Source organism: Cyrtonyx montezumae, unplaced genomic scaffold (assembly GCF_038088225.1).
Source record: "Cyrtonyx montezumae isolate F1298 unplaced genomic scaffold, pur_monq_1.0 scaffold_81, whole genome shotgun sequence".
In the NCBI taxonomy this organism is placed as follows: Eukaryota; Metazoa; Chordata; class Aves; order Galliformes; family Odontophoridae; genus Cyrtonyx; species Cyrtonyx montezumae.
The window spans coordinates 253,586-280,924 of NW_027072091.1; the positions used below are offsets into that span (position 1 = coordinate 253,586).

General features: G+C 56.5%; 1 protein-coding gene across 1 annotated transcript; it reads right to left on the minus strand.

The window, feature by feature from the left end:
• Positions 1-19,449: 19,449 nt before the first annotated feature.
• On the minus strand, positions 19,450-20,778 carry LOC136059672 (adenosine 5'-monophosphoramidase HINT1-like). The gene is made up of 2 exons (XM_065753782.1): positions 20,518-20,778; positions 19,450-19,636 (listed from the first exon to the last, which is right to left on the minus strand). Exons 1-2 carry the CDS (start codon positions 20,626-20,628, stop codon positions 19,475-19,477), a joined length of 273 nt encoding a protein of 90 aa, XP_065609854.1. The 5' UTR covers positions 20,629-20,778; the 3' UTR covers positions 19,450-19,474.
• Between the last annotated feature and the right edge of the window lie 6,561 nt (positions 20,779-27,339).

A 27,339-nucleotide genomic window follows, 5' to 3' on the forward strand; every position in this document is an offset into this window, starting at 1 on the left:
CACCTCCATTTGTGCTTATGCCACTCTCTTATTTAGACCCTGCATAAATACTCAAGCGGCAAACAGTTGCTCACCATCCTTCAGTTACGGACAAATATCACCTTCCTATCCTACTTTGGACCGAGGCATTTTCAAAGAGCCTGGGGTTGGAACGGGTCCGGAGGAGGGCCACTAAAATGATCGGAGGGCTGGAGCACCTCTGCTGCGAGGAAGGGTGGAGGGAACTGGGCTTGTTTAGCTTGGGGAAGAGAAGGCTCCGGGGAGACCTCATTGTGGCCTTCCAGTACTTGAAGGGAGCGTATAAACAGGAGGGGGAACGATGGCTTACACGGGCTGACTGTGATAGGACAAGGGGGAACGGTTTTAAACTAAGACAGGGGAGATTTAGGTGAGATATCAGGAGGAAGCTTTTCACACAGAGGGTGACGATGCACAGGAACAGGTTGCCCAGAGACGTTGTGGATGCCCCATCCCTGGAGGCATTCAAGGCAAGGCAAGGCAAGGCAAGGCTGGATGTGGCTCTAGGCCCGCCTCGATACACGCGGACACACCACACGGTGGCGCTGGGAAGCCTGGCGAGCCAGACGGCACCGGCAAGCCAGTACGCGCCGCGGCAGCCCCGTGGCACCGAAGGAGCGCGGGGTTCTAGCAGAAGCGCTGCAGTAAGCGAGCGTCACCAGCCAGAAAGGCACTTCCGTCCGTCCACTCGTCCCGCTCCGCCCCGGCCCGCCCCGTCGCTCGCCCCGCCGCACTCGCCGGCGCCGCAACGGGCCCTCGTTCCGGAGGGCCTGCGAGCGAGCTAGGCTGGGGGAGGGGTGGGAAGGGAGGAAGGGAAGGGGAAGAATCGCACAACGCAGAGCAAAGCCGCGGCTACCTCCTCGTCCGCAACGGCTCCTCGTCACGGATAACGTTGGCGGAGAACTCCTGGCGGGCGACTTTTCCGAAGAGAGCGGCGCCACCGCGCCAGGCGGCAGGCGACCTAACCATCCTGCCGGCCATGACGGCGCCCGCTCGCTACAACACTCCCTCCGCCCCGAACCTTCCCCACTCGGCGCGGCCCTCGGCGGCGCTCATTGGCCGACGGAGCGCCGCCGCCGACCGTTCCCGCGCCCCGGTTGGCTGTCTCGCCTGCTCTGCCGCGCCCTGCCGTGCCTTCGCCTCCCCTTTACGCTTGTCCCCGCCCTGTTGGCGGCTCCGCTCCCGTCGTCCCGGTGCTTTTCGGGGCTCGGGGAATTCGCGCGCGCCTCCGGGCGCGCAGGGGGCGACCTGAGGGGAGCGGGTGTGCGGGCGTGCGGGCAGGGGCGGGCGTCTCCGCGAACGGAATCTGGGCCCTCTAGTGCTGCGTCCCGAAATCTGCGGCGTGGAAACGAGGCCCGCAGAAAAGGCCTCCCAAGTATTTCGGATCGCCCTTATCGGCTCCTCCGCAAACGCGCTGGGCGCTTTCTGTTTTTTGCTGCCGATCCCTCCAGTCAAGCGACCGCCTATTGGCAGGGCTGGCCAGGAGTTTGCCATCTTTGGAAGAAGGGACAGGCAACTCGGGAACAGTACGAGGACGTTGCTAGGATATGCAGAGAGAAAATTAGAAAGGCAAAAGCCCAACAAGATCTTCATGTGGCCGCCACTGTTTGAGACGATTAAAACAACGATTTTACAAAGATACTAACAGTAAGGGGAGGGCCAAGGAGAATCCCCTTTCCTTATTCGATGCGGTGGGGAACATCGCCACCGAGGAGGAGGAGGAGGAATAGGCCGAAGTTCACAGTGCTGCCTTTACTTCTGTCTTTGACAGTCAGACCAGCTGTCCTCAGGGTACGCAGCCCCCTGAGCGGCAAGACGGGGCCGGGGAGCAGAATAAACGCCGCACAGTTCAGGAGGAAGCGGTTAGCGACCTGCTACTCCTCCGAGACTGTCACAAGGCCGTGGGGCCACATGGGATCTGCCTGAGGGTCCTGAGGGAGCTGGCCGAAGTGATCGCCAAGCCGCTTTCCCTCAGTTATCCCTCAGCAGTCCTGGCCAACCCTCGATTTGGAAGCTGGGGGAAGATGGCAAGGCCTCAAACACACAGCACATCCTATATTATTACATAGAGGCACCTGGGGAACTGAGATAGGTTGGGATGGGGGTTGCCCGCCTTGCCGAGCTGGGACCTGCTGCCGTTCCTCCTTGCCTCTCAAGTTGGCTCTCTCTGCTCGACTACGGCAAGGGAGAGGGTCCACTACGGTTTAGGGGGTGCAATCTCTGTGTCTTTCTCGCAGAGAGTCACTCCAACAGTCGATCTCCCGCTCGCGCTCTCTGATGGTCCTCAGTCTCTCGACCTCCTCCCTGAGCTCCACCACCAGGCTGAGCAGCTCGTCCACCTGCTCGCACCGCACCGCACGCAGGTGGCATCCTTCCCATCCTCCCCCGGCAGCAGCAGGCTCGGGTGTTGGGAAATGGCTGCAGGAGCAGGGAGGTCACGGTGATATGTACGAGCATAGTTTGCACTGCAGCACAGACTATATACTCATGGAAAAGTATTAGATGTTGATAGGAGGTCATGATGTCCCTGGACCAAGCGACAAACAACTCAAGGTGGACATGAACTGCATCAGCTGAGCAACCCAAGTTGCCAAGATGTCTATGGGAAACTTCTGTGATTATGTTGTTCAGCCTGCCTTCAGCAAAGAGGGCCTCACAGGACTGCTGATAATTGTAACTATAGGTATTTTTTAGAGTAAGCTGTCCTTGATAGTCTATTCTGTTTAGCTAGCAGGTGTTCCCTTTGGGCTCTGTGTTATGCACTGGCCACGCTAATACGGTGCTCAAAGGAAACTACACTGTTTGAACCTTGACAAAAGTACAAGCAGGAGATGGTCTGCGGCGAGTGGGAGAGGAAAAGTGCACTTTGAAACAGGGGACGCCCTGCTAGCGCTGCCTTTCACATCCGCTGCCGACGCATTCCTGCCTGGTTTCTTAGGATTAGGATGAGATCAAAAGTCGCCTCCTCCAGAATGTGTTTCTCACTGCTGTTAATTGTTGGGAGTTGTTTTAAAGTTGTTTTTCTCAAGGCTCTCTGCCAATGGTTGTGTGATATTTTATATACGCCCCTGTCTTAAACACTATAAGAATAAGGCTGTCCGGGTAAGAAACTGAAGCCTGATCACTCGTTTATTGAGTCCTGTCGTGCTTCCCCACCCGAGAGCAATCGACTCTGACCCTGATATCCACGGCACTCAGGCACTCCCTGCAGCCAGAGACCTGAAGCGCCACATCTCTGCGCAGGCCCTCTGTGTCTGGGTCGCCACAGCCTTCTTGGGGGAAGCCCGCTGTCCGGTAGAGACCGTGTTTGAACCTGTGGTCTCAGGCTCTGTCAGCAGGAGAGCTGGTCTCCTGAGCAAAGACAAAAGCACTCAGGTGTCCTGCCACAAGACCCACCTCCCACACCTGCTGCTGCAGTAATGTATGGGCAGCGTGGGCTGTGCTCACGCTCGGACTTCCCTCCCTGTTGTCAGCGGACAGTAACACCCTTTTCTCACCCGAGGGCTGCTTTTCGCCTCACAGCCAAGGGTCAAGGTCAAGCTCAAGAGATAGGAGTGGGTAGTGCCAGCTCCACCCCTGCTGGCTCAGCAGCCCGCCCTGAAGGAGTACCTCAGGGGACTCCACTCTCTGACCTGGTAGTCTCGGCTGCGGAGCAGACAAACCCCCCCCCACGATTGAGGAGGACACAGTCAGAGACCTACTACTCCAACCGGACTGCCACAAGTCCATGGGGCCGGATGAGATTCACCTGAGAGTGCTGAGGGAACTGGCGGAGGTGATAGCCGAGCCGCTTTCCATCATCTATCAGCGCTCCTTGTTGACTGGTGAGGTCCCAGAAGACTGGAGGCTTGCCAATGTGACTCCCATCTACAAGAAGGGTTTTTAAGGAGGATGCGGGGAACTACGGGACTGCTAGCCTGACCTCGGTGCCAGGGAAGGCTATGGAGCAGACTGTCTTGAGGGAGATCACGTGGCATGTGCGGGACAACCGCGGGGTCAGGCCTAGCCTGACGAAGGGCGGGTCCTGCTTGACCAACCCGATCTCCTTCTATCATCTAGTGACCCGTCTGGCGGATGAGGGAAAGGCTGTTGATGTAGTCTACCTAGACTTCAGCAAAGCCTTTGACACTGTCTCCCACGGTATTCTCCTGCAGAAGCTGGCAGCCCGTGGCTTGGACGGGTACAATCTTGGCTGGGTAAGGAACTGGCTGGGTGGCTGGGCCCAGAGAGTGGTGGCGAATGGACTTAAATCCGGCTGGCAACCGGTCACAAGCGGTGGTCCCCAGGGGTCGGTGCTGGGACCTGTCCTCTTCCATATCTTTACTGATGACCCGGACGAGGGCATTGAGTGCACCCTCAGTAAGTTTGCAGATGACACCAAGTTGGCTGGAAGTGTCGATCTGCCTGGGGGTAGCGAGGCCCTACAGAGGGATCTGGACAGGCCGGATAGCTGGGCTGAAGCCAACGGGATGAGGTTCAACAAGACCAAATGCTGAGTCCTGCACTTTGGCCACAGCAACCCCAGGCAACGCTACAGGCTTGGGGCAGAGCGGCTGGAAGACCGTGTCGAGGAAACGGACCCGGGGGTATTGATTGACGCTCGGCTGAACGCGAGCCAGCAGCGCGCCCAGGTGGCCAAGAAGGCCAATGGCATCCTGGCTTGCATCAGAAACAGTCTTGCCAGCTGGAACAGGGAAGTCATTGTCCCCCCTGTACTCAGCACCGGTGAGGCCAGGCCGCACCTCGAGTACTGTGTCCACTTTTGGGCCCCTCACTGCAAGAACGACATTGAGGCCCTGGAGCGTGTTCAGAGAAGGGCAACAAAGATAGCGAGGGGTCTGGAGCACAGGCCTTACGAGGAGCGGCTGAAGGAGCTGGGATTGTTCAGTCTGGAGAAGAGGAGGCTCAGGGGAGACCTTGATTGCACTCTCTAACTACCTGAAGGGAGGTTGTAGTGAGCTGGGCGTCGGACGCTTCTCTCGTGTAACCAGGGATAGGACTTGAGGGAATGGCTTCAAGCTGCGCCAGGGGAGGTTCAGGCTGGACGTTAGGAAATACTGCTTCTCTGAAAGAGTGGTCAGGCACTGGAATAGGCTGCCCAGGGAGGTGGTGGAGTCACCGACCCCGGAGGTGTTCAAGGAATGTTTGGACGTTGCTTTTAGGGACATGGTTTAGTGACAACTATTGGTGATGGGTGGATGGTTGGGCTGGGTGATCCTGCGGGTCTTGGTGATTCTATGATGCTATGATTATCTTTGGGAGACGGACACCAAACTTGGTGAGTCTATGATGCTATGATTATCTTTGGGAGACGGAGACCCCCTCGTTTTAACTTGCAGAACCATGTCCATCAGTAAGGCACTCGAGACAGAGATGATATCCCCATGCTCCATCTTTATTGTGCAAATGCTGCTCAGAGCTTTCTATTACCCTCCATAGACACCCACCAAAAACAATTATACATCAACGGTGGCTAGACTGACGGGCAACCTGTGAAATCTATTCGGTGGCCAAACGTACGCTCGCAGCAACTCCGGCGGTGCAAACATCTTAGCCGGGAGGATGGCCCAACTGATGGTCGCCCAGAATACAGAGACGCGCGCGGTAGTCTGAAGGGCCTGAGGGTGAGTATCTCACAGCCATCCGGAATCCATTGGTCAGGCCCAGGTTAGCAGCACACTTGTCGTCAGATATCATCAAACGCCCAAGAAACTGGAGAAGGAAATAGCGTTACGGAAAGTAGCATGCCGCAACGCAAAGAAGAGCAGAGAGGGCAGGACGCAAAGGAAGGCGAGCACAGAACTGTCCACAGAATGCGGTTAGCTAGTTCTTTGCAGTTCTAACGCTGCTCTTCAAATTACCGCCTGTTTGCAACGGACACGTTCCAAGCCAAGCTGCAAAGGCCGATTACGCATAATCGGGGGAGGGGACGCTATGGGACTTACCATCTCTTTTCTTTTTCTTTTTTCTCTTTGTTTTTTTTTTTTTTTATCACCCACTTCCCACGCCCCCCACTCCCCACTCGCCACTCTGAGCTAGACAGTAGCGGAAGACTACAAATCAGGCACAGAAGCCAGATTTGTCTCAGGGTTCCAGCCCCCCCATTACATCTTCGGGCGACGTTAAGTCTTTCTGGCAGAACAGAAAAACTCGATGTACGCTTTGTGTGCCCGCGCAAAAGCCATCCACCTTGACTTCTATAGCTGACAGTGAAACAACCAGCACCCCTCAGCCAGCTTTCCCTTTCCTCACCTCCGACCTGCTCAAAACCCCAAGCCCTCTTCTCCGTATTACGGCATGCACCGCCGTCCAGAAACCGTGCAAACAGGCATCGGGCCGTACTTCAGAACAGCACTGCATTTTGCACTACAAGTACGTAACCAGAAACGAGCCATCGCTTTCTACCGCTACCCTCAGTCAAAACGCTCAGCTCCGTTAACAAGCTAGAGGCAAAAGATTACGGTGCCGGGAAACCCCAAGTAGCCTACTGTGCCTCTTTGCAGCATCAGGAGGAAAAAGGACGACAGGACAGAGCCTACTAAATTACCTACCGCTTACAGGTACCGTTTAGTGTACGGAAAGCCTCCACGGTACTTACCGGTCCACCAGAATCTTCCGCTTCGGATGACCTGACAATGGCCTTCTCGAGAGCGGCTAGGAAAAAGCGTAGGAGCTTGGTGGAAAGCAAGGCAGTGGAGGAAGAGTACATGGTTACAACGGGATTGGCTTCGGAGAAAGGCAACAGCTTAAGCAGATCGCTACGCCCCACCGAACTCGTACAGAAGCAGATTATCGGGTACCCCAAACGCAAGACCAGATGGTGAGTTTTCCTCAGCGATCTTTGAATTGGACAATCCCTCTCCCTTGTATACACAAAACACCCTTTCACAGGCTCCTGCTGCTACGAGCACAGAGCGATTTTAAACCAAACCAAAAGCACCTCCATTTGTGCTTATGCCACTCTCTTATTTAGACCCTGCATAAATACTCAAGCGGCAAACAGTTGCTCACCATCCTTCAGTTACGGACAAATATCACCTTCCTATCCTACTTTGGACCGAGGCATTTTCAAAGAGCCTGGGGTTGGAATGGGTCCGGAGGAGGGCCACTAAAATGATAGGAGGGCTGGAGCACCTCTGCTGCGAGGAAGGGTGGAGGGAACTGGGCTTGTTTAGCTTGGGGAAGAGAAGGCTCCGGGGAGACCTCATTGTGGCCTTCCAGTACTTGAAGGGAGCGTATAAACGGGAGGGGGAACGATGGCTTACACGGGCTGACTGTGATAGGACAAGGGGGAACGGTTTTAAACTAAGACAGGGGAGATTTAGGTGAGATATCAGGAGGAAGCTTTTCACACAGAGGGTGACGATGCACAGGAACAGGTTGCCCAGAGACGTTGTGGATGCCCCATCCCTGGAGGCATTCAAGGCAAGGCAAGGCAAGGCAAGGCTGGATGTGGCTCTGGGCCCGCCTCGATACACGCGGACACACCACACGGTGGCGCTGGGAAGCCAGGCGAGCCAGACGGCACCGGCAAGCCAGTACGCGCCGCGGCAGCCCCGTGGCACCGAAGGAGCGCGGGGTTCTAGCAGAAGCGCTGCAGTAAGCGAGCGTCACCAGCCAGAAAGGCACTTCCGTCCGTCCACTCGTCCCGCTCCGCCCCGGCCCGCCCCGTCGCTCGCCCCGCCGCACTCGCCGGCGCCGCAACGGGCCCTCGTTCCGGAGGGCCTGCGAGCGAGCTAGGCTGGGGGAGGGGTGGGAAGGGAGGAAGGGAAGGGGAAGAATCGCACAACGCAGAGCAAAGCCGCGGCTACCTCCTCGTCCGCAACGGCTCCTCGTCACGGATAACGTTGGCGGAGAACTCCTGGCGGGCGACTTTTCCGAAGAGAGCGGCGCCACCGCGCCAGGCGGCAGGCGACCTAACCATCCTGCCGGCCATGACGGCGCCCGCTCGCTACAACACTCCCTCCGCCCCGAACCTTCCCCACTCGGCGCGGCCCTCGGCGGCGCTCATTGGCCGACGGAGCGCCGCCGCCGACCGTTCCCGCGCCCCGGTTGGCTGTCTCGCCTGCTCTGCCGCGCCCTGCCGTGCCTTCGCCTCCCCTTTACGCTTGTCCCCGCCCTGTTGGCGGCTCCGCTCCCGTCGTCCCGCTGCTTTTCGGGGCTCGGGGAATTCGCGCGCGCCTCCGGGCGCGCAGGGGGCGACCTGAGGGGAGCGGGTGTGCGGGCGGGCGGGCAGGGGCGGGCGTCTCCGCGAACGGAATCTGGGCCCTCTAGTGCTGCGCCCCGAAATCTGCGGCGTGGAAACGAGGCCCGCAGAAAAGGCCTCCCAAGTATTTCGGATCGCCCTTATCGGCTCCTCCGCAAACGCGCTGGGCGCTTTCTGTTTTTTGCTGCCGATCCCTCCAGTCAAGCGACCGCCTATTGGCAGGGCTGGCCAGGAGTTTGCCATCTTTGGAAGAAGGGACAGGCAACTCGGGAACAGTACGAGGACGTTGCTAGGATATGCAGAGAGAAAATTAGAAAGGCAAAAGCCCAGCAAGATCTTCATGTGGCCGCCACTGTTTGAGACGATTAAAACAACGATTTTACAAAGATACTAACAGCAAGGGGAGGGCCAAGGAGAATCCCCTTTCCTTATTCGATGCGGTGGGGAACATCGCCACCGAGGAGGAGGAGGAGGAATAGGCCGAAGTTCACAGTGCTGCCTTTACTTCTGTCTTTGACAGTCAGACCAGCTGTCCTCAGGGTACGCAGCCCCCTGAGCGGCAAGACGGGGCCGGGGAGCAGAATAAACGCCGCACAGTTCAGGAGGAAGCGGTTAGCGACCTGCTACTCCTCCGAGACTGTCACAAGGCCGTGGGGCCACATGGGATCTGCCTGAGGGTCCTGAGGGAGCTGGCCGAAGTGATCGCCAAGCCGCTTTCCCTCAGTTATCCCTCAGCAGTCCTGGCCAACCCTCGATTTGGAAGCTGGGGGAAGATGGCAAGGCCTCAAACACACAGCACATCCTATATTATTACATAGAGGCACCTGGGGAACTGAGATAGGTTGGGATGGGGGTTGCCCGCCTTGCCGAGCTGGGACCTGCTGCCGTTCCTCCTTGCCTCTCAAGTTGGCTCTCTCTGCTCGACTACGGCAAGGGAGAGGGTCCGCTACGGTTTAGGGGGTGCAATCTCTGTGTCTTTCTCGCAGAGAGTCACTCCAACAGTCGATCTCCCGCTCGCGCTCTCTGATGGTCCTCAGTCTCTCGACCTCCTCCCTGAGCTCCACCACCAGGCTGAGCAGCTCGTCCGCCTGCTCGCACCGCACCGCACGCAGGTGGCATCCTTCCCATCCTCCCCCGGCAGCAGCAGGCTCGGGTGTTGGGAAATGGCTGCAGGAGCAGGGAGGTCACGGTGATATGTACGAGCATAGTTTGCACTGCAGCACAGACTATATACTCATGGAAAAGTATTAGATGTTGATAGGAGGTCATGATGTCCCTGGACCAAGCGACAAACAACTCAAGGTGGACATGAACTGCTTCAGCTGAGCAGCCCAAGTTGCCAAGATGTCTATGGGAAACTTCTGTGATTATGTTGTTCAGCCTGCCTTCAGCAAAGAGGGCCTCACAGGACTGCTGATAATTGTAACTATAGGTATTTTTTAGAGTAAGCTGTCCTTGATAGTCTATTCTGTTTAGCTAGCAGGTGTTCCCTTTGGGCTCTGTGTTATGCACTGGCCACGCTGATACGGTGCTCAAAGGAAACTACACTGTTTGAACCTTGACAAAAGTACAAGCAGGAGATGGTCTGCGGCGAGTGGGAGAGGAAAAGTGCACTTTGAAACAGGGGACGCCCTGCTAGCGCTGCCTTTCACATCCGCTGCCGACGCATTCCTGCCTGGTTTCTTAGGATTAGGATGAGATCAAAAGTCGCCTCCTCCAGAATGTGTTTCTCACTGCTGTTAATTGTTGGGAGTTGTTTTAAAGTTGTTTTTCTCAAGGCTCTCTGCCAATGGTTGTGTGATATTTTATATACGCCCCTGTCTTAAACACTATAAGAATAAGGCTGTCCGGGTAAGAAACTGAAGCCTGATCACTCGTTTATTGAGTCCTGTCGTGCTTCCCCACCCGAGAGCAATCGACTCTGACCCTGATATCCACGGCACTCAGGCACTCCCTGCAGCCAGAGACCTGAAGCGCCACATCTCTGCGCAGGCCCTCTGTGTCTGGGTCGCCACAGCCTTCTTGGGGGAAGCCCGCTGTCCGGTAGAGACCGTGTTTGAACCTGTGGTCTCAGGCTCTGTCAGCAGGAGAGCTGGTCTCCTGAGCAAAGACAAAAGCACTCAGGTGTCCTGCCACAAGACCCACCTCCCACACCTGCTGCTGCAGTAATGTATGGGCAGCGTGGGCTGTGCTCACGCTCGGACTTCCCTCCCTGTTGTCAGCAGACAGTAACACCCTTTTCTCACCCGAGGGCTGCTTTTCGCCTCACAGCCAAGGGTCAAGGTCAAGCTCAAGAGATAGGAGTGGGTAGTGCCAGCTCCACCCCTGCTGGCTCAGCAGCCCGCCCTGAAGGAGTACCTCAGGGGACTCCACTCTCTGACCTGGTAGTCTCGGCTGCGGAGCAGACAAACCCCCCCCCACGATTGAGGAGGACACAGTCAGAGACCTACTACTCCAACCGGACTGCCACAAGTCCATGGGGCCGGATGAGATTCACCCGAGAGTGCTGAGGGAACTGGCGGAGGTGATAGCCGAGCCGCTTTCCATCCTCTATCAGCGCTCCTTGTTGACTGGTGAGGTCCCAGAAGACTGGAGGCTTGCCAATGTGACTCCCATCTACAAGAAGGGTTTTTAAGGAGGATGCGGGGAACTACGGGACTGCTAGCCTGACCTCGGTGCCAGGGAAGGCTATGGAGCAGACTGTCTTGAGGGAGATCACGTGGCATGTGCGGGACAACCGGGGGGTCAGGCCTAGCCTGACGAAGGGCGGGTCCTGCTTGACCAACCCGATCTCCTTCTATCATCTAGTGACCCGTCTGGCGGATGAGGGAAAGGCTGTTGATGTAGTCTACCTAGACTTCAGCAAAGCCTTTGACACTGTCTCCCACGGTATTCTCCTGCAGAAGCTGGCAGCCCGTGGCTTGGACGGGTACAATCTTGGCTGGGTAAGGAACTGGCTGGGTGGCTGGGCCCAGAGAGTGGTGGCGAATGGACTTAAATCCGGCTGGCAACCGGTCACAAGCGGTGGTCCCCAGGGGTCGGTGCTGGGACCTGTCCTCTTCCATATCTTTACTGATGACCCGGACGAGGGCATTGAGTGCACCCTCAGTAAGTTTGCAGATGACACCAAGTTGGCTGGAAGTGTCGATCTGCCTGGGGGTAGCGAGGCCCTACAGAGGGATCTGGACAGGCCGGATAGCTGGGCTGAAGCCAACGGGATGAGGTTCAACAAGACCAAATGCCGAGTCCTGCACTTTGGCCACAGCAACCCCAGGCAACGCTACAGGCTTGGGGCAGAGCGGCTGGAAGACCGTGTCGAGGAAACGGACCCGGGGGTATTGATTGACGCTCGGCTGAACGCGAGCCAGCAGCGCGCCCAGGTGGCCAAGAAGGCCAATGGCATCCTGGCTTGCATCAGAAACAGTCTTGCCAGCAGGAACAGGGAAGTCATTGTCCCCCCTGTACTCAGCACCGGTGAGGCCAGGCCGCACCTCGAGTACTGTGTCCACTTTTGGGCCCCTCACTGCAAGAACGACATTGAGGCCCTGGAGCGTGTTCAGAGAAGGGCAACAAAGATAGCGAGGGGTCTGGAGCACAGGCCTTACGAGGAGCGGCTGAAGGAGCTGGGATTGTTCAGTCTGGAGAAGAGGAGGCTCAGGGGAGACCTTGATTGCACTCTCTAACTACCTGAAGGGAGGTTGTAGTGAGCTGGGCGTCGGACGCTTCTCTCGTGTAACCAGGGATAGGACTTGAGGGAATGGCTTCAAGCTGCGCCAGGGGAGGTTCAGGCTGGACGTTAGGAAATACTGCTTCTCTGAAAGAGTGGTCAGGCAGTGGAATAGGCTGCCCAGGGAGGTGGTGGAGTCACCGACCCCGGAGGTGTTCAAGGAATGTTTGGACGTTGCTTTCAGGGACATGGTTTAGTGACAACTATTGGTGATGGGTGGATGGTTGGGCTGGGTGATCCTGCGGGTCTTGGTGATTCTATGATGCTATGATTATCTTTGGGAGACGGACACCAACCTTGGTGAGTCTATGATGCTATGATTATCTTTGGGAGACGGAGACCCCCTCGTTTTAACTTGCAGAACCATGTCCATCAGTAAGGACCTCGAGACAGAGATGATATCCCCATGCTCCATCTTTATTGTGCAAATGCTGCTCAGAGCTTTCTATTACCCTCCATAGACACCCACCAAAAACAATTATACATCAACGGTGGCTAGACTGACGGGCAACCTGTGAAATCTATTCGGTGGCCAAACGTACGCTCGCAGCAACTCCGGCGGTGCAAACATCTTAGCCGGGAGGATGGCCCAACTGACGGTCGCCCAGAATACAGAGACGCGCGCGGTAGTCTGAAGGGCCTGAGGGTGAGTATCTCACAGCCATCCGGAATCCATTGGTCAGGCCCAAGTTAGCAGCACACTTGTCGTCAGCAATCATCAAACGCCCAAGAAGCTGGAGAAGGAAATAGCGTTACGGAAAGTAGCATGCCGCAACGCAAAGAAGAGCAGAGAGGGCAGGACGCAAAGGAAGGTGAGCAGAGAACCGTCCACAGAATGCGGTTAGCTAGTTCTTTGCAGTTCTAACGCTGCTCTTCAAATTACCGCCTGTCTGCAACGGACACGTTCCAAGCCAAGCTGCAAAGGCCGATTACGCATAATGGGGGGAGGGGCAGCTATGGGACTTACCATCTCTTTTCTTTTTCTTTTTTCTCTTTTTTTTTTTTTTTTTATCACCCACTTCCCACGCCCCCCACTCGCCACTCTGAGCTAGACAGTAGCGGAAGACTACAAATCAGGCACAGAAGCCAGATTTGTCTCAGGGTTCCAGCCCCCCCATTACATCTTCGGGCGACGTTAAGTCTTTCTGGCAGAACAGAAAAACTCGATGTACGCTTTGTGTGCCCGCGCAAAAGCCATCCACCTTGACTTCTATAGCTGACAGTGAAACAACCAGCACCCCTCAGCCAGCTTTCCCTTTCCTCACCTCCGACCTGCTCAAAACCCCAAGCCCTCTTCTCCGTATTACAGCATGCACCGCCGTCCAGAAACCGTGCAAACAGGCATCGGGCCGTACTTCAGAACAGCACTGCATTTTGCACTACAAGTACGTACCCAGAAACGAGCCATCGCTTTCTACCGCTACCCTCAGTCAAAACGCTCAGCTCCGTTAACAAGCTAGAGGCAAAAGATTACGGTGCCGGGAAACCCCAAGTAGCCTACTGTGCCTCTTTGCAGCATCAGGAGGAAAAAGGACGACAGGACAGAGCCTACTAAATTACCTACCGCTTACAGGTACCGTTTAGTGTACGGAAAGCCTCCACGGTACTTACCGGTCCACCAGAATCTTCCGCTTCGGATGACCTGACAACGGCCTTCTCGGGAGCGGCTAGGAAAAAGCGTAGGAGCTTGGTGGAAAGCAAGGCAGTGGAGGAAGAGTACATGGTTACAACGGGATTGGCTTCGGAGAAAGGCAACAGCTTAAGCAGATCGCTACGCCCCACCGAACTCGTACAGAAGCAGATTATCGGGTACCCCAAACGCAAGACCAGATGGTGAGTTTTCCTCAGCGATCTTTGAATTGGCCAATCCCTCTCCCTTGTATACACAAAACACCTTTTCACAGGCTCCTGCTGCTACGAGCACAGAGCGATTTTAAACCAAACCAAAAGCACCTCCATTTGTGCTTATGCCACTCTCTTATTTAGACCCTGCATAAATACTCAAGCGGCAAACAGTTGCTCACCATCCTTCAGTTACGGACAAATATCACCTTCCTATCCTACTTTGGACCGAGGCATTTTCAAAGAGCCTGGGGTTGGAACGGGTCCGGAGGAGGGCCACTAAAATGATCGGAGGGCTGGAGCACCTCTGCTGCGAGGAAGGGTGGAGGGAACTGGGCTTGTTTAGCTTGGGGAAGAGAAGGCTCCGGGGAGACCTCATTGTGGCCTTCCAGTACTTGAAGGGAGCGTATAAACGGGAGGGGGAACGATGGCTTACACGGGCTGACTGTGATAGGACAAGGGGGAACGGTTTTAAACTAAGACAGGGGAGATTTAGGTGAGATATCAGGAGGAAGCTTTTCACACAGAGGGTGACGATGCACAGGAACAGGTTGCCCAGAGACGTTGTGGATGCCCCATCCCTGGAGGCATTCAAGGCAAGGCAAGGCAAGGCAAGGCAAGGCTGGATGTGGCTCTGGGCCCGCCTCGATACACGCGGACACACCACACGGTGGCGCTGGGAAGCCAGGCGAGCCAGACGGCACCGGCAAGCCAGTACGCGCCGCGGCAGCCCCGTGGCACCGAAGGAGCGCGGGGTTCTAGCAGAAGCGCTGCAGTAAGCGAGCGTCACCAGCCAGAAAGGCACTTCCGTCCGTCCACTCGTCCCGCTCCGCCCCGGCCCGCCCCGTCGCTCGCCCCGCCGCACTCGCCGGCGCCGCAACGGGCCCTCGTTCCGGAGGGCCTGCGAGCGAGCTAGGCTGGGGGAGGGGTGGGAAGGGAGGAAGGGAAGGGGAAGAATCGCACAACGCAGAGCAAAGCCGCGGCTACCTCCTCGTCCGCAACGGCTCCTCGTCACGGATAACGTTGGCGGAGAACTCCTGGCGGGCGACTTTTCCGAAGAGAGCGGCGCCACCGCGCCAGGCGGCAGGCGACCTAACCATCCTGCCGGCCATGACGGCGCCCGCTCGCTACAACACTCCCTCCGCCCCGAACCTTCCCCACTCGGCGCGGCCCTCGGCGGCGCTCATTGGCCGACGGAGCGCCGCCGCCGACCGTTCCCGCGCCCCGGTTGGCTGTCTCGCCTGCTCTGCCGCGCCCTGCCGTGCCTTCGCCTCCCCTTTACGCTTGTCCCCGCCCTGTTGGCGGCTCCGCTCCCGTCGTCCCGCTGCTTTTCGGGGCTCGGGGAATTCGCGCGCGCCTCCGGGCGCGCAGGGGGCGACCTGAGGGGAGCGGGTGTGCGGGCGGGCGGGCAGGGGCGGGCGTCTCCGCGAACGGAATCTGGGCCCTCTAGTGCTGCGCCCCGAAATCTGCGGCGTGGAAACGAGGCCCGCAGAAAAGGCCTCCCAAGTATTTCGGATCGCCCTTATCGGCTCCTCCGCAAACGCGCTGGGCGCTTTCTGTTTTTTGCTGCCGATCCCTCCAGTCAAGCGACCGCCTATTGGCAGGGCTGGCCAGGAGTTTGCCATCTTTGGAAGAAGGGACAGGCAACTCGGGAACAGTACGAGGACGTTGCTAGGATATGCAGAGAGAAAATTAGAAAGGCAAAAGCCCAGCAAGATCTTCATGTGGCCGCCACTGTTTGAGACGATTAAAACAACGATTTTACAAAGATACTAACAGCAAGGGGAGGGCCAAGGAGAATCCCCTTTCCTTATTCGATGCGGTGGGGAACATCGCCACCGAGGAGGAGGAGGAGGAATAGGCCGAAGTTCACAGTGCTGCCTTTACTTCTGTCTTTGACAGTCAGACCAGCTGTCCTCAGGGTACGCAGCCCCCTGAGCGGCAAGACGGGGCCGGGGAGCAGAATAAACGCCGCACAGTTCAGGAGGAAGCGGTTAGCGACCTGCTACTCCTCCGAGACTGTCACAAGGCCGTGGGGCCACATGGGATCTGCCTGAGGGTCCTGAGGGAGCTGGCCGAAGTGATCGCCAAGCCGCTTTCCCTCAGTTATCCCTCAGCAGTCCTGGCCAACCCTCGATTTGGAAGCTGGGGGAAGATGGCAAGGCCTCAAACACACAGCACATCCTATATTATTACATAGAGGCACCTGGGGAACTGAGATAGGTTGGGATGGGGGTTGCCCGCCTTGCCGAGCTGGGACCTGCTGCCGTTCCTCCTTGCCTCTCAAGTTGGCTCTCTCTGCTCGACTACGGCAAGGGAGAGGGTCCGCTACGGTTTAGGGGGTGCAATCTCTGTGTCTTTCTCGCAGAGAGTCACTCCAACAGTCGATCTCCCGCTCGCGCTCTCTGATGGTCCTCAGTCTCTCGACCTCCTCCCTGAGCTCCACCACCAGGCTGAGCAGCTCGTCCGCCTGCTCGCACCGCACCGCACGCAGGTGGCATCCTTCCCATCCTCCCCCGGCAGCAGCAGGCTCGGGTGTTGGGAAATGGCTGCAGGAGCAGGGAGGTCACGGTGATATGTACGAGCATAGTTTGCACTGCAGCACAGACTATATACTCATGGAAAAGTATTAGATGTTGATAGGAGGTCATGATGTCCCTGGACCAAGCGACAAACAACTCAAGGTGGACATGAACTGCTTCAGCTGAGCAGCCCAAGTTGCCAAGATGTCTATGGGAAACTTCTGTGATTATGTTGTTCAGCCTGCCTTCAGCAAAGAGGGCCTCACAGGACTGCTGATAATTGTAACTATAGGTATTTTTTAGAGTAAGCTGTCCTTGATAGTCTATTCTGTTTAGCTAGCAGGTGTTCCCTTTGGGCTCTGTGTTATGCACTGGCCACGCTGATACGGTGCTCAAAGGAAACTACACTGTTTGAACCTTGACAAAAGTACAAGCAGGAGATGGTCTGCGGCGAGTGGGAGAGGAAAAGTGCACTTTGAAACAGGGGACGCCCTGCTAGCGCTGCCTTTCACATCCGCTGCCGACGCATTCCTGCCTGGTTTCTTAGGATTAGGATGAGATCAAAAGTCGCCTCCTCCAGAATGTGTTTCTCACTGCTGTTAATTGTTGGGAGTTGTTTTAAAGTTGTTTTTCTCAAGGCTCTCTGCCAATGGTTGTGTGATATTTTATATACGCCCCTGTCTTAAACACTATAAGAATAAGGCTGTCCGGGTAAGAAACTGAAGCCTGATCACTCGTTTATTGAGTCCTGTCGTGCTTCCCCACCCGAGAGCAATCGACTCTGACCCTGATATCCACGGCACTCAGGCACTCCCTGCAGCCAGAGACCTGAAGCGCCACATCTCTGCGCAGGCCCTCTGTGTCTGGGTCGCCACAGCCTTCTTGGGGGAAGCCCGCTGTCCGGTAGAGACCGTGTTTGAACCTGTGGTCTCAGGCTCTGTCAGCAGGAGAGCTGGTCTCCTGAGCAAAGACAAAAGCACTCAGGTGTCCTGCCACAAGACCCACCTCCCACACCTGCTGCTGCAGTAATGTATGGGCAGCGTGGGCTGTGCTCACGCTCGGACTTCCCTCCCTGTTGTCAGCAGACAGTAACACCCTTTTCTCACCCGAGGGCTGCTTTTCGCCTCACAGCCAAGGGTCAAGGTCAAGCTCAAGAGATAGGAGTGGGTAGTGCCAGCTCCACCCCTGCTGGCTCAGCAGCCCGCCCTGAAGGAGTACCTCAGGGGACTCCACTCTCTGACCTGGTAGTCTCGGCTGCGGAGCAGACAAACCCCCCCCCACGATTGAGGAGGACACAGTCAGAGACCTACTACTCCAACCGGACTGCCACAAGTCCATGGGGCCGGATGAGATTCACCCGAGAGTGCTGAGGGAACTGGCGGAGGTGATAGCCGAGCCGCTTTCCATCCTCTATCAGCGCTCCTTGTTGACTGGTGAGGTCCCAGAAGACTGGAGGCTTGCCAATGTGACTCCCATCTACAAGAAGGGTTTTTAAGGAGGATGCGGGGAACTACGGGACTGCTAGCCTGACCTCGGTGCCAGGGAAGGCTATGGAGCAGACTGTCTTGAGGGAGATCACGTGGCATGTGCGGGACAACCGGGGGGTCAGGCCTAGCCTGACGAAGGGCGGGTCCTGCTTGACCAACCCGATCTCCTTCTATCATCTAGTGACCCGTCTGGCGGATGAGGGAAAGGCTGTTGATGTAGTCTACCTAGACTTCAGCAAAGCCTTTGACACTGTCTCCCACGGTATTCTCCTGCAGAAGCTGGCAGCCCGTGGCTTGGACGGGTACAATCTTGGCTGGGTAAGGAACTGGCTGGGTGGCTGGGCCCAGAGAGTGGTGGCGAATGGACTTAAATCCGGCTGGCAACCGGTCACAAGCGGTGGTCCCCAGGGGTCGGTGCTGGGACCTGTCCTCTTCCATATCTTTACTGATGACCCGGACGAGGGCATTGAGTGCACCCTCAGTAAGTTTGCAGATGACACCAAGTTGGCTGGAAGTGTCGATCTGCCTGGGGGTAGCGAGGCCCTACAGAGGGATCTGGACAGGCCGGATAGCTGGGCTGAAGCCAACGGGATGAGGTTCAACAAGACCAAATGCCGAGTCCTGCACTTTGGCCACAGCAACCCCAGGCAACGCTACAGGCTTGGGGCAGAGCGGCTGGAAGACCGTGTCGAGGAAACGGACCCGGGGGTATTGATTGACGCTCGGCTGAACGCGAGCCAGCAGCGCGCCCAGGTGGCCAAGAAGGCCAATGGCATCCTGGCTTGCATCAGAAACAGTCTTGCCAGCAGGAACAGGGAAGTCATTGTCCCCCCTGTACTCAGCACCGGTGAGGCCAGGCCGCACCTCGAGTACTGTGTCCACTTTTGGGCCCCTCACTGCAAGAACGACATTGAGGCCCTGGAGCGTGTTCAGAGAAGGGCAACAAAGATAGCAAGGGGTCTGGAGCACAGGCCTTACGAGGAGCGGCTGAAGGAGCTGGGATTGTTCAGTCTGGAGAAGAGGAGGCTCAGGGGAGACCTTGATTGCACTCTCTAACTACCTGAAGGGAGGTTGTAGTGAGCTGGGCGTCGGACGCTTCTCTCGTGTAACCAGGGATAGGACTTGAGGGAATGGCTTCAAGCTGCGCCAGGGGAGGTTCAGGCTGGACGTTAGGAAATACTGCTTCTCTGAAAGAGTGGTCAGGCAGTGGAATAGGCTGCCCAGGGAGGTGGTGGAGTCACCGACCCCGGAGGTGTTCAAGGAATGTTTGGACGTTGCTTTCAGGGACATGGTTTAGTGACAACTATTGGTGATGGGTGGATGGTTGGGCTGGGTGATCCTGCGGGTCTTGGTGATTCTATGATGCTATGATTATCTTTGGGAGACGGACACCAACCTTGGTGAGTCTATGATGCTATGATTATCTTTGGGAGACGGAGACCCCCTCGTTTTAACTTGCAGAACCATGTCCATCAGTAAGGACCTCGAGACAGAGATGATATCCCCATGCTCCATCTTTATTGTGCAAATGCTGCTCAGAGCTTTCTATTACCCTCCATAGACACCCACCAAAAACAATTATACATCAACGGTGGCTAGACTGACGGGCAACCTGTGAAATCTATTCGGTGGCCAAACGTACGCTCGCAGCAACTCCGGCGGTGCAAACATCTTAGCCGGGAGGATGGCCCAACTGACGGTTGCCCAGAATACAGAGACGCGCGCGGTAGTCTGAAGGGCCTGAGGGTGAGTATCTCACAGCCATCCGGAATCCATTGGTCAGGCCCAAGTTAGCAGCACACTTGTCGTCAGCAATCATCAAACGCCCAAGAAGCTGGAGAAGGAAATAGCGTTACGGAAAGTAGCATGCCGCAACGCAAAGAAGAGCAGAGAGGGCAGGACGCAAAGGAAGGTGAGCAGAGAACCGTCCACAGAATGCGGTTAGCTAGTTCTTTGCAGTTCTAACGCTGCTCTTCAAATTACCGCCTGTCTGCAACGGACACGTTCCAAGCCAAGCTGCAAAGGCCGATTACGCATAATGGGGGGAGGGGCAGCTATGGGACTTACCATCTCTTTTCTTTTTCTTTTTTCTCTTTGTTTTTTTTTTTTTTTTTATCACCCACTTCCCACGCCCCCCACTCGCCACTCTGAGCTAGACAGTAGCGGAAGACTACAAATCAGGCACAGAAGCCAGATTTGTCTCAGGGTTCCAGCCCCCCCATTACATCTTCGGGCGACGTTAAGTCTTTCTGGCAGAACAGAAAAACTCGATGTACGCTTTGTGTGCCCGCGCAAAAGCCATCCACCTTGACTTCTATAGCTGACAGTGAAACAACCAGCACCCCTCAGCCAGCTTTCCCTTTCCTCACCTCCGACCTGCTCAAAACCCCAAGCCCTCTTCTCCGTATTACAGCATGCACCGCCGTCCAGAAACCGTGCAAACAGGCATCGGGCCGTACTTCAGAACAGCACTGCATTTTGCACTACAAGTACGTACCCAGAAACGAGCCATCGCTTTCTACCGCTACCCTCAGTCAAAACGCTCAGCTCCGTTAACAAGCTAGAGGCAAAAGATTACGGTGCCGGGAAACCCCAAGTAGCCTACTGTGCCTCTTTGCAGCATCAGGAGGAAAAAGGACGACAGGACAGAGCCTACTAAATTACCTACCGCTTACAGGTACCGTTTAGTGTACGGAAAGCCTCCACGGTACTTACCGGTCCACCAGAATCTTCCGCTTCGGATGACCTGACAACGGCCTTCTCGGGAGCGGCTAGGAAAAAGCGTAGGAGCTTGGTGGAAAGCAAGGCAGTGGAGGAAGAGTACATGGTTACAACGGGATTGGCTTCGGAGAAAGGCAACAGCTTAAGCAGATCGCTACGCCCCACCGAACTCGTACAGAAGCAGATTATCGGGTACCCCAAACGCAAGACCAGATGGTGAGTTTTCCTCAGCGATCTTTGAATTGGCCAATCCCTCTCCCTTGTATACACAAAACACCTTTTCACAGGCTCCTGCTGCTACGAGCACAGAGCGATTTTAAACCAAACCAAAAGCACCTCCATTTGTGCTTATGCCACTCTCTTATTTAGACCCTGCATAAATACTCAAGCGGCAAACAGTTGCTCACCATCCTTCAGTTACGGACAAATATCACCTTCCTATCCTACTTTGGACCGAGGCATTTTCAAAGAGCCTGGGGTTGGAACGGGTCCGGAGGAGGGCCACTAAAATGATCGGAGGGCTGGAGCACCTCTGCTGCGAGGAAGGGTGGAGGGAACTGGGCTTGTTTAGCTTGGGGAAGAGAAGGCTCCGGGGAGACCTCATTGTGGCCTTCCAGTACTTGAAGGGAGCGTATAAACGGGAGGGGGAACGATGGCTTACACGGGCTGACTGTGATAGGACAAGGGGGAACGGTTTTAAACTAAGACAGGGGAGATTTAGGTGAGATATCAGGAGGAAGCTTTTCACACAGAGGGTGACGATGCACAGGAACAGGTTGCCCAGAGACGTTGTGGATGCCCCATCCCTGGAGGCATTCAAGGCAAGGCAAGGCAAGGCAAGGCAAGGCTGGATGTGGCTCTGGGCCCGCCTCGATACACGCGGACACACCACACGGTGGCGCTGGGAAGGCAGGCGAGCCAGACGGCACAGGCAAGCCAGTATGCGCCGCGGCAGCCCCGTGGCACCGAAGGAGCGCGGGGTTCTAGCAGAAGCGCTGCAGTAAGCGAGCGTCACCAGCCAGAAAGGCACTTCCGTCCGTCCACTCGTCCCGCTCCGCCCCGGCCCGCCCCGTCGCTCGCCCCGCCGCACTCGCCGGCGCCGCAACGGGCCCTCGTTCCGGAGGGCCTGAGCGAGCTAGGCTGGGGGAGGGGTGGGAAGGGAGGAAGGGAAGGGGAAGAATCGCACAACGCAGAGCAAAGCCGCGGCTACCTCCTCGTCCGCAACGGCTCCTCGTCACGGATAACGTTGGCGGAGAACTCCTGGCGGGCGACTTTTCCGGAGAGCGGCGCCACCGCGCCAGGCGGCCGGCGACCTAATCGTCCTGCCGGCCATGACGGCGCCCGCTCGCTACAACACTCCCTCCGCCCCGAACCTCCCCCACTCGGCGCGGCCCTCGGCGGCGCTCATTGGCCGACGGAGCGCCGCCGCCGACCGTTCCCGCGCCCCGGTTGGCTGTCTCGCCTGCTCTGCCGCGCCCTGCCGTGCCTTCGCCTCCCCTTTACGCTTGTCCCCGCCCTGTTGGCGGCTCCGCTCCCGTCGTCCCGGTGCTTTTCGGGGCTCGGGGAATTCGCGCGCGCCTCCGGGCGCGCAGGGGGCGACCTGAGGGGAGCGGGCGGGCGGGCGGGCGGGCAGGGGCGGGCGTCTCCGCGAACGGAATCTGGGCCCTCTAGTGCTGCGCCCCGAAATCTGCGGCGGGGAAACGAGGCCCGCAGAAAAGGCCCCCCAAGTATTTCGGATCGCCCTTATCGGCTCCTCCGCAAACGCGCTGGGCGCTTTCTGTTTTTTGCTGCCGATCCCTCCAGTCAAGCGACCGCCTATTGGCGGGGCTGGCCAGGAGTTTGCCATCTTTGGAAGAAGGGACAGGCAACTCGGGAACAGTACGAGGACGTTGCTAGGATATGCAGAGAGAAAATTAGAAAGGCAAAAGCCCAGCAAGATCTTCATGTGGCCGCCACTGTTTGAGACGATTAAAACAACGATTTTACAAAGATACTAACAGCAAGGGGAGGGCCAAGGAGAATCCCCTTTCCTTATTCGATGCGGTGGGGAACATCGCCACCGAGGAGGAGGAGGAGGAATAGGCCGAAGTTCACAGTGCTGCCTTTACTTCTGTCTTTGACAGTCAGACCAGCTGTCCTCAGGGTACGCAGCCCCCTGAGCGGCAAGACGGGGCCGGGGAGCAGAATAAACGCCGCACAGTTCAGGAGGAAGCGGTTAGCGACCTGCTACTCCTCCGAGACTGTCACAAGGCCGTGGGGCCACATGGGATCTGCCTGAGGGTCCTGAGGGAGCTGGCCGAAGTGATCGCCAAGCCGCTTTCCCTCAGTTATCCCTCAGCAGTCCTGGCCAACCCTCGATTTGGAAGCTGGGGGAAGATGGCAAGGCCTCAAACACACAGCACATCCTATATTATTACATAGAGGCACCTGGGGAACTGAGATAGGTTGGGATGGGGGTTACCCGCCTTGCCGAGCTGGGACCTGCTGCCGTTCCTCCTTGCCTCTCAAGTTGGCTCTCTCTGCTCGACTACGGCAAGGGAGAGGGTCCACTACGGTTTAGGGGGTGCAATCTCTGTGTCTTTCTCGCAGAGAGTCACTCCAACAGTCGATCTCCCGCTCGCGCTCTCTGATGGTCCTCAGTCTCTCGACCTCCTCCCTGAGCTCCACCACCAGGCTGAGCAGCTCGTCCGCCTGCTCGCACCGCACCGCACGCAGGTGGCATCCTTCCCATCCTCCCCCGGCAGCAGCAGGCTCGGGTGTTGGGAAATGGCTGCAGGAGCAGGGAGGTCACGGTGATATGTACGAGCATAGTTTGCACTGCAGCACAGACTATATACTCATGGAAAAGTATTAGATGTCGATAGGAGGTCATGATGTCCCTGGACCAAGCGACAAACAACTCAAGGTGGACATGAACTGCTTCAGCTGAGCAGCCCAAGTTGCCAAGATGTCTATGGGAAACTTCTGTGATTATGTTGTTCAGCCTGCCTTCAGCAAAGAGGGCCTCACAGGACTGCTGATAATTGTAACTATAGGTATTTTTTAGAGTAAGCTGTCCTTGATAGTCTATTCTGTTTAGCTAGCAGGTGTTCCCTTTGGGCTCTGTGTTATGCACTGGCCACGCTGATACGGTGCTCAAAGGAAACTACACTGTTTGAACCTTGACAAAAGTACAAGCAGGAGATGGTCTGCGGCGAGTGGGAGAGGAAAAGTGCACTTTGAAACAGGGGACGCCCTGCTAGCGCTGCCTTTCACATCCGCTGCCGACGCATTCCTGCCTGGTTTCTTAGGATTAGGATGAGATCAAAAGTCGCCTCCTCCAGAATGTGTTTCTCACTGCTGTTAATTGTTGGGAGTTGTTTTAAAGTTGTTTTTCTCAAGGCTCTCTGCCAATGGTTGTGTGATATTTTATATACGCCCCTGTCTTAAACACTATAAGAATAAGGCTGTCCGGGTAAGAAACTGAAGCCTGATCACTCGTTTATTGAGTCCTGTCGTGCTTCCCCACCCGAGAGCAATCGACTCTGACCCTGATATCCACGGCACTCAGGCACTCCCTGCAGCCAGAGACCTGAAGCGCCACATCTCTGCGCAGGCCCTCTGTGTCTGGGTCGCCACAGCCTTCTTGGGGGAAGCCCGCTGTCCGGTAGAGACCGTGTTTGAACCTGTGGTCTCAGGCTCTGTCAGCAGGAGAGCTGGTCTCCTGAGCAAAGACAAAAGCACTCAGGTGTCCTGCCACAAGACCCACCTCCCACACCTGCTGCTGCAGTAATGTATGGGCAGCGTGGGCTGTGCTCACGCTCGGACTTCCCTCCCTGTTGTCAGCGGACAGTAACACCCTTTTCTCACCCGAGGGCTGCTTTTCGCCTCACAGCCAAGGGTCAAGGTCAAGCTCAAGAGATAGGAGTGGGTAGTGCCAGCTCCACCCCTGCTGGCTCAGCAGCCCGCCCTGAAGGAGTACCTCAGGGGACTCCACTCTCTGACCTGGTAGTCTCGGCTGCGGAGCAGACAAACCCCCCCCCACGATTGAGGAGGACACAGTCAGAGACCTACTACTCCAACCGGACTGCCACAAGTCCATGGGGCCGGATGAGATTCACCCGAGAGTGCTGAGGGAACTGGCGGAGGTGATAGCCGAGCCGCTTTCCATCATCTATCAGCGCTCCTTGTTGACTGGTGAGGTCCCAGAAGACTGGAGGCTTGCCAATGTGACTCCCATCTACAAGAAGGGTTTTTAAGGAGGATGCGGGGAACTACGGGACTGCTAGCCTGACCTCGGTGCCAGGGAAGGCTATGGAGCAGACTGTCTTGAGGGAGATCACGTGGCATGTGCGGGACAACCGGGGGGTCAGGCCTAGCCTGACGAAGGGCGGGTCCTGCTCGACCAACCCGATCTCCTTCTATCATCTAGTGACCCGTCTGGCGGATGAGGGAAAGGCTGTTGATGTAGTCTACCTAGACTTCAGCAAAGCCTTTGACACTGTCTCCCACGGTATTCTCCTGCAGAAGCTGGCAGCCCGTGGCTTGGACGGGTACAATCTTGGCTGGGTAAGGAACTGGCTGGGTGGCTGGGCCCAGAGAGTGGTGGCGAATGGACTTAAATCCGGCTGGCAACCGGTCACAAGCGGTGGTCCCCAGGGGTCGGTGCTGGGACCTGTCCTCTTCCATATCTTTACTGATGACCCGGACGAGGGCATTGAGTGCACCCTCAGTAAGTTTGCAGATGACACCAAGTTGGCTGGAAGTGTCGATCTGCCTGGGGGTAGCGAGGCCCTACAGAGGGATCTGGACAGGCCTGATAGCTGGGCTGAAGCCAACGGGATGAGGTTCAACAAGACCAAATGCCGAGTCCTGCACTTTGGCCACAGCAACCCCAGGCAACGCTACAGGCTTGGGGCAGAGCGGCTGGAAGACCGTGTCGAGGAAACGGACCCGGGGGTATTGATTGACGCTCGGCTGAACGCGAGCCAGCAGCGCGCCCAGGTGGCCAAGAAGGCCAATGGCATCCTGGCTTGCATCAGAAACAGTCTTGCCAGCAGGAACAGGGAAGTCATTGTCCCCCCTGTACTCAGCACCGGTGAGGCCAGGCCGCACCTCGAGTACTGTGTCCACTTTTGGGCCCCTCACTGCAAGAACGACATTGAGGCCCTGGAGCGTGTTCAGAGAAGGGCAACAAAGATAGCGAGGGGTCTGGAGCACAGGCCTTACGAGGAGCGGCTGAAGGAGCTGGGATTGTTCAGTCTGGAGAAGAGGAGGCTCAGGGGAGACCTTGATTGCACTCTCTAACTACCTGAAGGGAGGTTGTAGTGAGCTGGGCGTCGGACGCTTCTCTCGTGTAACCAGGGATAGGACTTGAGGGAATGGCTTCAAGCTGCGCCAGGGGAGGTTCAGGCTGGACGTTAGGAAATACTGCTTCTCTGAAAGAGTGGTCAGGCACTGGAATAGGCTGCCCAGGGAGGTGGTGGAGTCACCGACCCCGGAGGTGTTCAAGGAATGTTTGGACGTTGCTTTCAGGGACATGGTTTAGTGACAACTATTGGTGATGGGTGGATGGTTGGGCTGGGTGATCCTGCGGGTCTTGGTGATTCTATGATGCTATGATTATCTTTGGGAGACGGACACCAACCTTGGTGAGTCTATGATGCTATGATTATCTTTGGGAGACGGAGACCCCCTCGTTTTAACTTGCAGAACCATGTCCATCAGTAAGGACCTCGAGACAGAGATGATATCCCCATGCTCCATCTTTATTGTGCAAATGCTGCTCAGAGCTTTCTATTACCCTCCATAGACACCCACCAAAAACAATTATACATCAACGGTGGCTAGACTGACGGGCAACCTGTGAAATCTATTCGGTGGCCAAACGTACGCTCGCAGCAACTCCGGCGGTGCAAACATCTTAGCCGGGAGGATGGCCCAACTGACGGTCGCCCAGAATACAGAGACGCGCGCGGTAGTCTGAAGGGCCTGAGGGTGAGTATCTCACAGCCATCCGGAATCCATTGGTCAGGCCCAAGTTAGCAGCACACTTGTCGTCAGCAATCATCAAACGCCCAAGAAGCTGGAGAAGGAAATAGCGTTACGGAAAGTAGCATGCCGCAACGCAAAGAAGAGCAGAGAGGGCAGGACGCAAAGGAAGGTGAGCAGAGAACCGTCCACAGAATGCGGTTAGCTAGTTCTTTGCAGTTCTAACGCTGCTCTTCAAATTACCGCCTGTCTGCAACGGACACGTTCCAAGCCAAGCTGCAAAGGCCGATTACGCATAATGGGGGGAGGGGCAGCTATGGGACTTACCATCTCTTTTCTTTTTCTTTTTTCTCTTTGTTTTTTTTTTTTTTTTATCACCCACTTCCCACGCCCCCCACTCGCCACTCTGAGCTAGACAGTAGCGGAAGACTACAAATCAGGCACAGAAGCCAGATTTGTCTCAGGGTTCCAGCCCCCCCATTACATCTTCGGGCGACGTTAAGTCTTTCTGGCAGAACAGAAAAACTCGATGTACGCTTTGTGTGCCCGCGCAAAAGCCATCCACCTTGACTTCTATAGCTGACAGTGAAACAACCAGCACCCCTCAGCCAGCTTTCCCTTTCCTCACCTCCGACCTGCTCAAAACCCCAAGCCCTCTTCTCCGTATTACAGCATGCACCGCCGTCCAGAAACCGTGCAAACAGGCATCGGGCCGTACTTCAGAACAGCACTGCATTTTGCACTACAAGTACGTACCCAGAAACGAGCCATCGCTTTCTACCGCTACCCTCAGTCAAAACGCTCAGCTCCGTTAACAAGCTAGAGGCAAAAGATTACGGTGCCGGG

What these genes read in the sequence shown, in the direction of transcription:
- LOC136059672 (XM_065753782.1), bottom strand. Translation starts at nt 20,628, where the DNA reads ATGTACTCTTCCTCCACTGCCTTGCTTTCCACCAAGCTCCTACGCTTT. An exon ending in CGGAAGATTCTGGTGGACCG is followed by an intron (nt 19,637 to 20,517) that starts GTAAGTACCGTG and finishes TTCCTTCTCCAG; the next exon opens with CTTCTTGGGCGTTTGATGAT.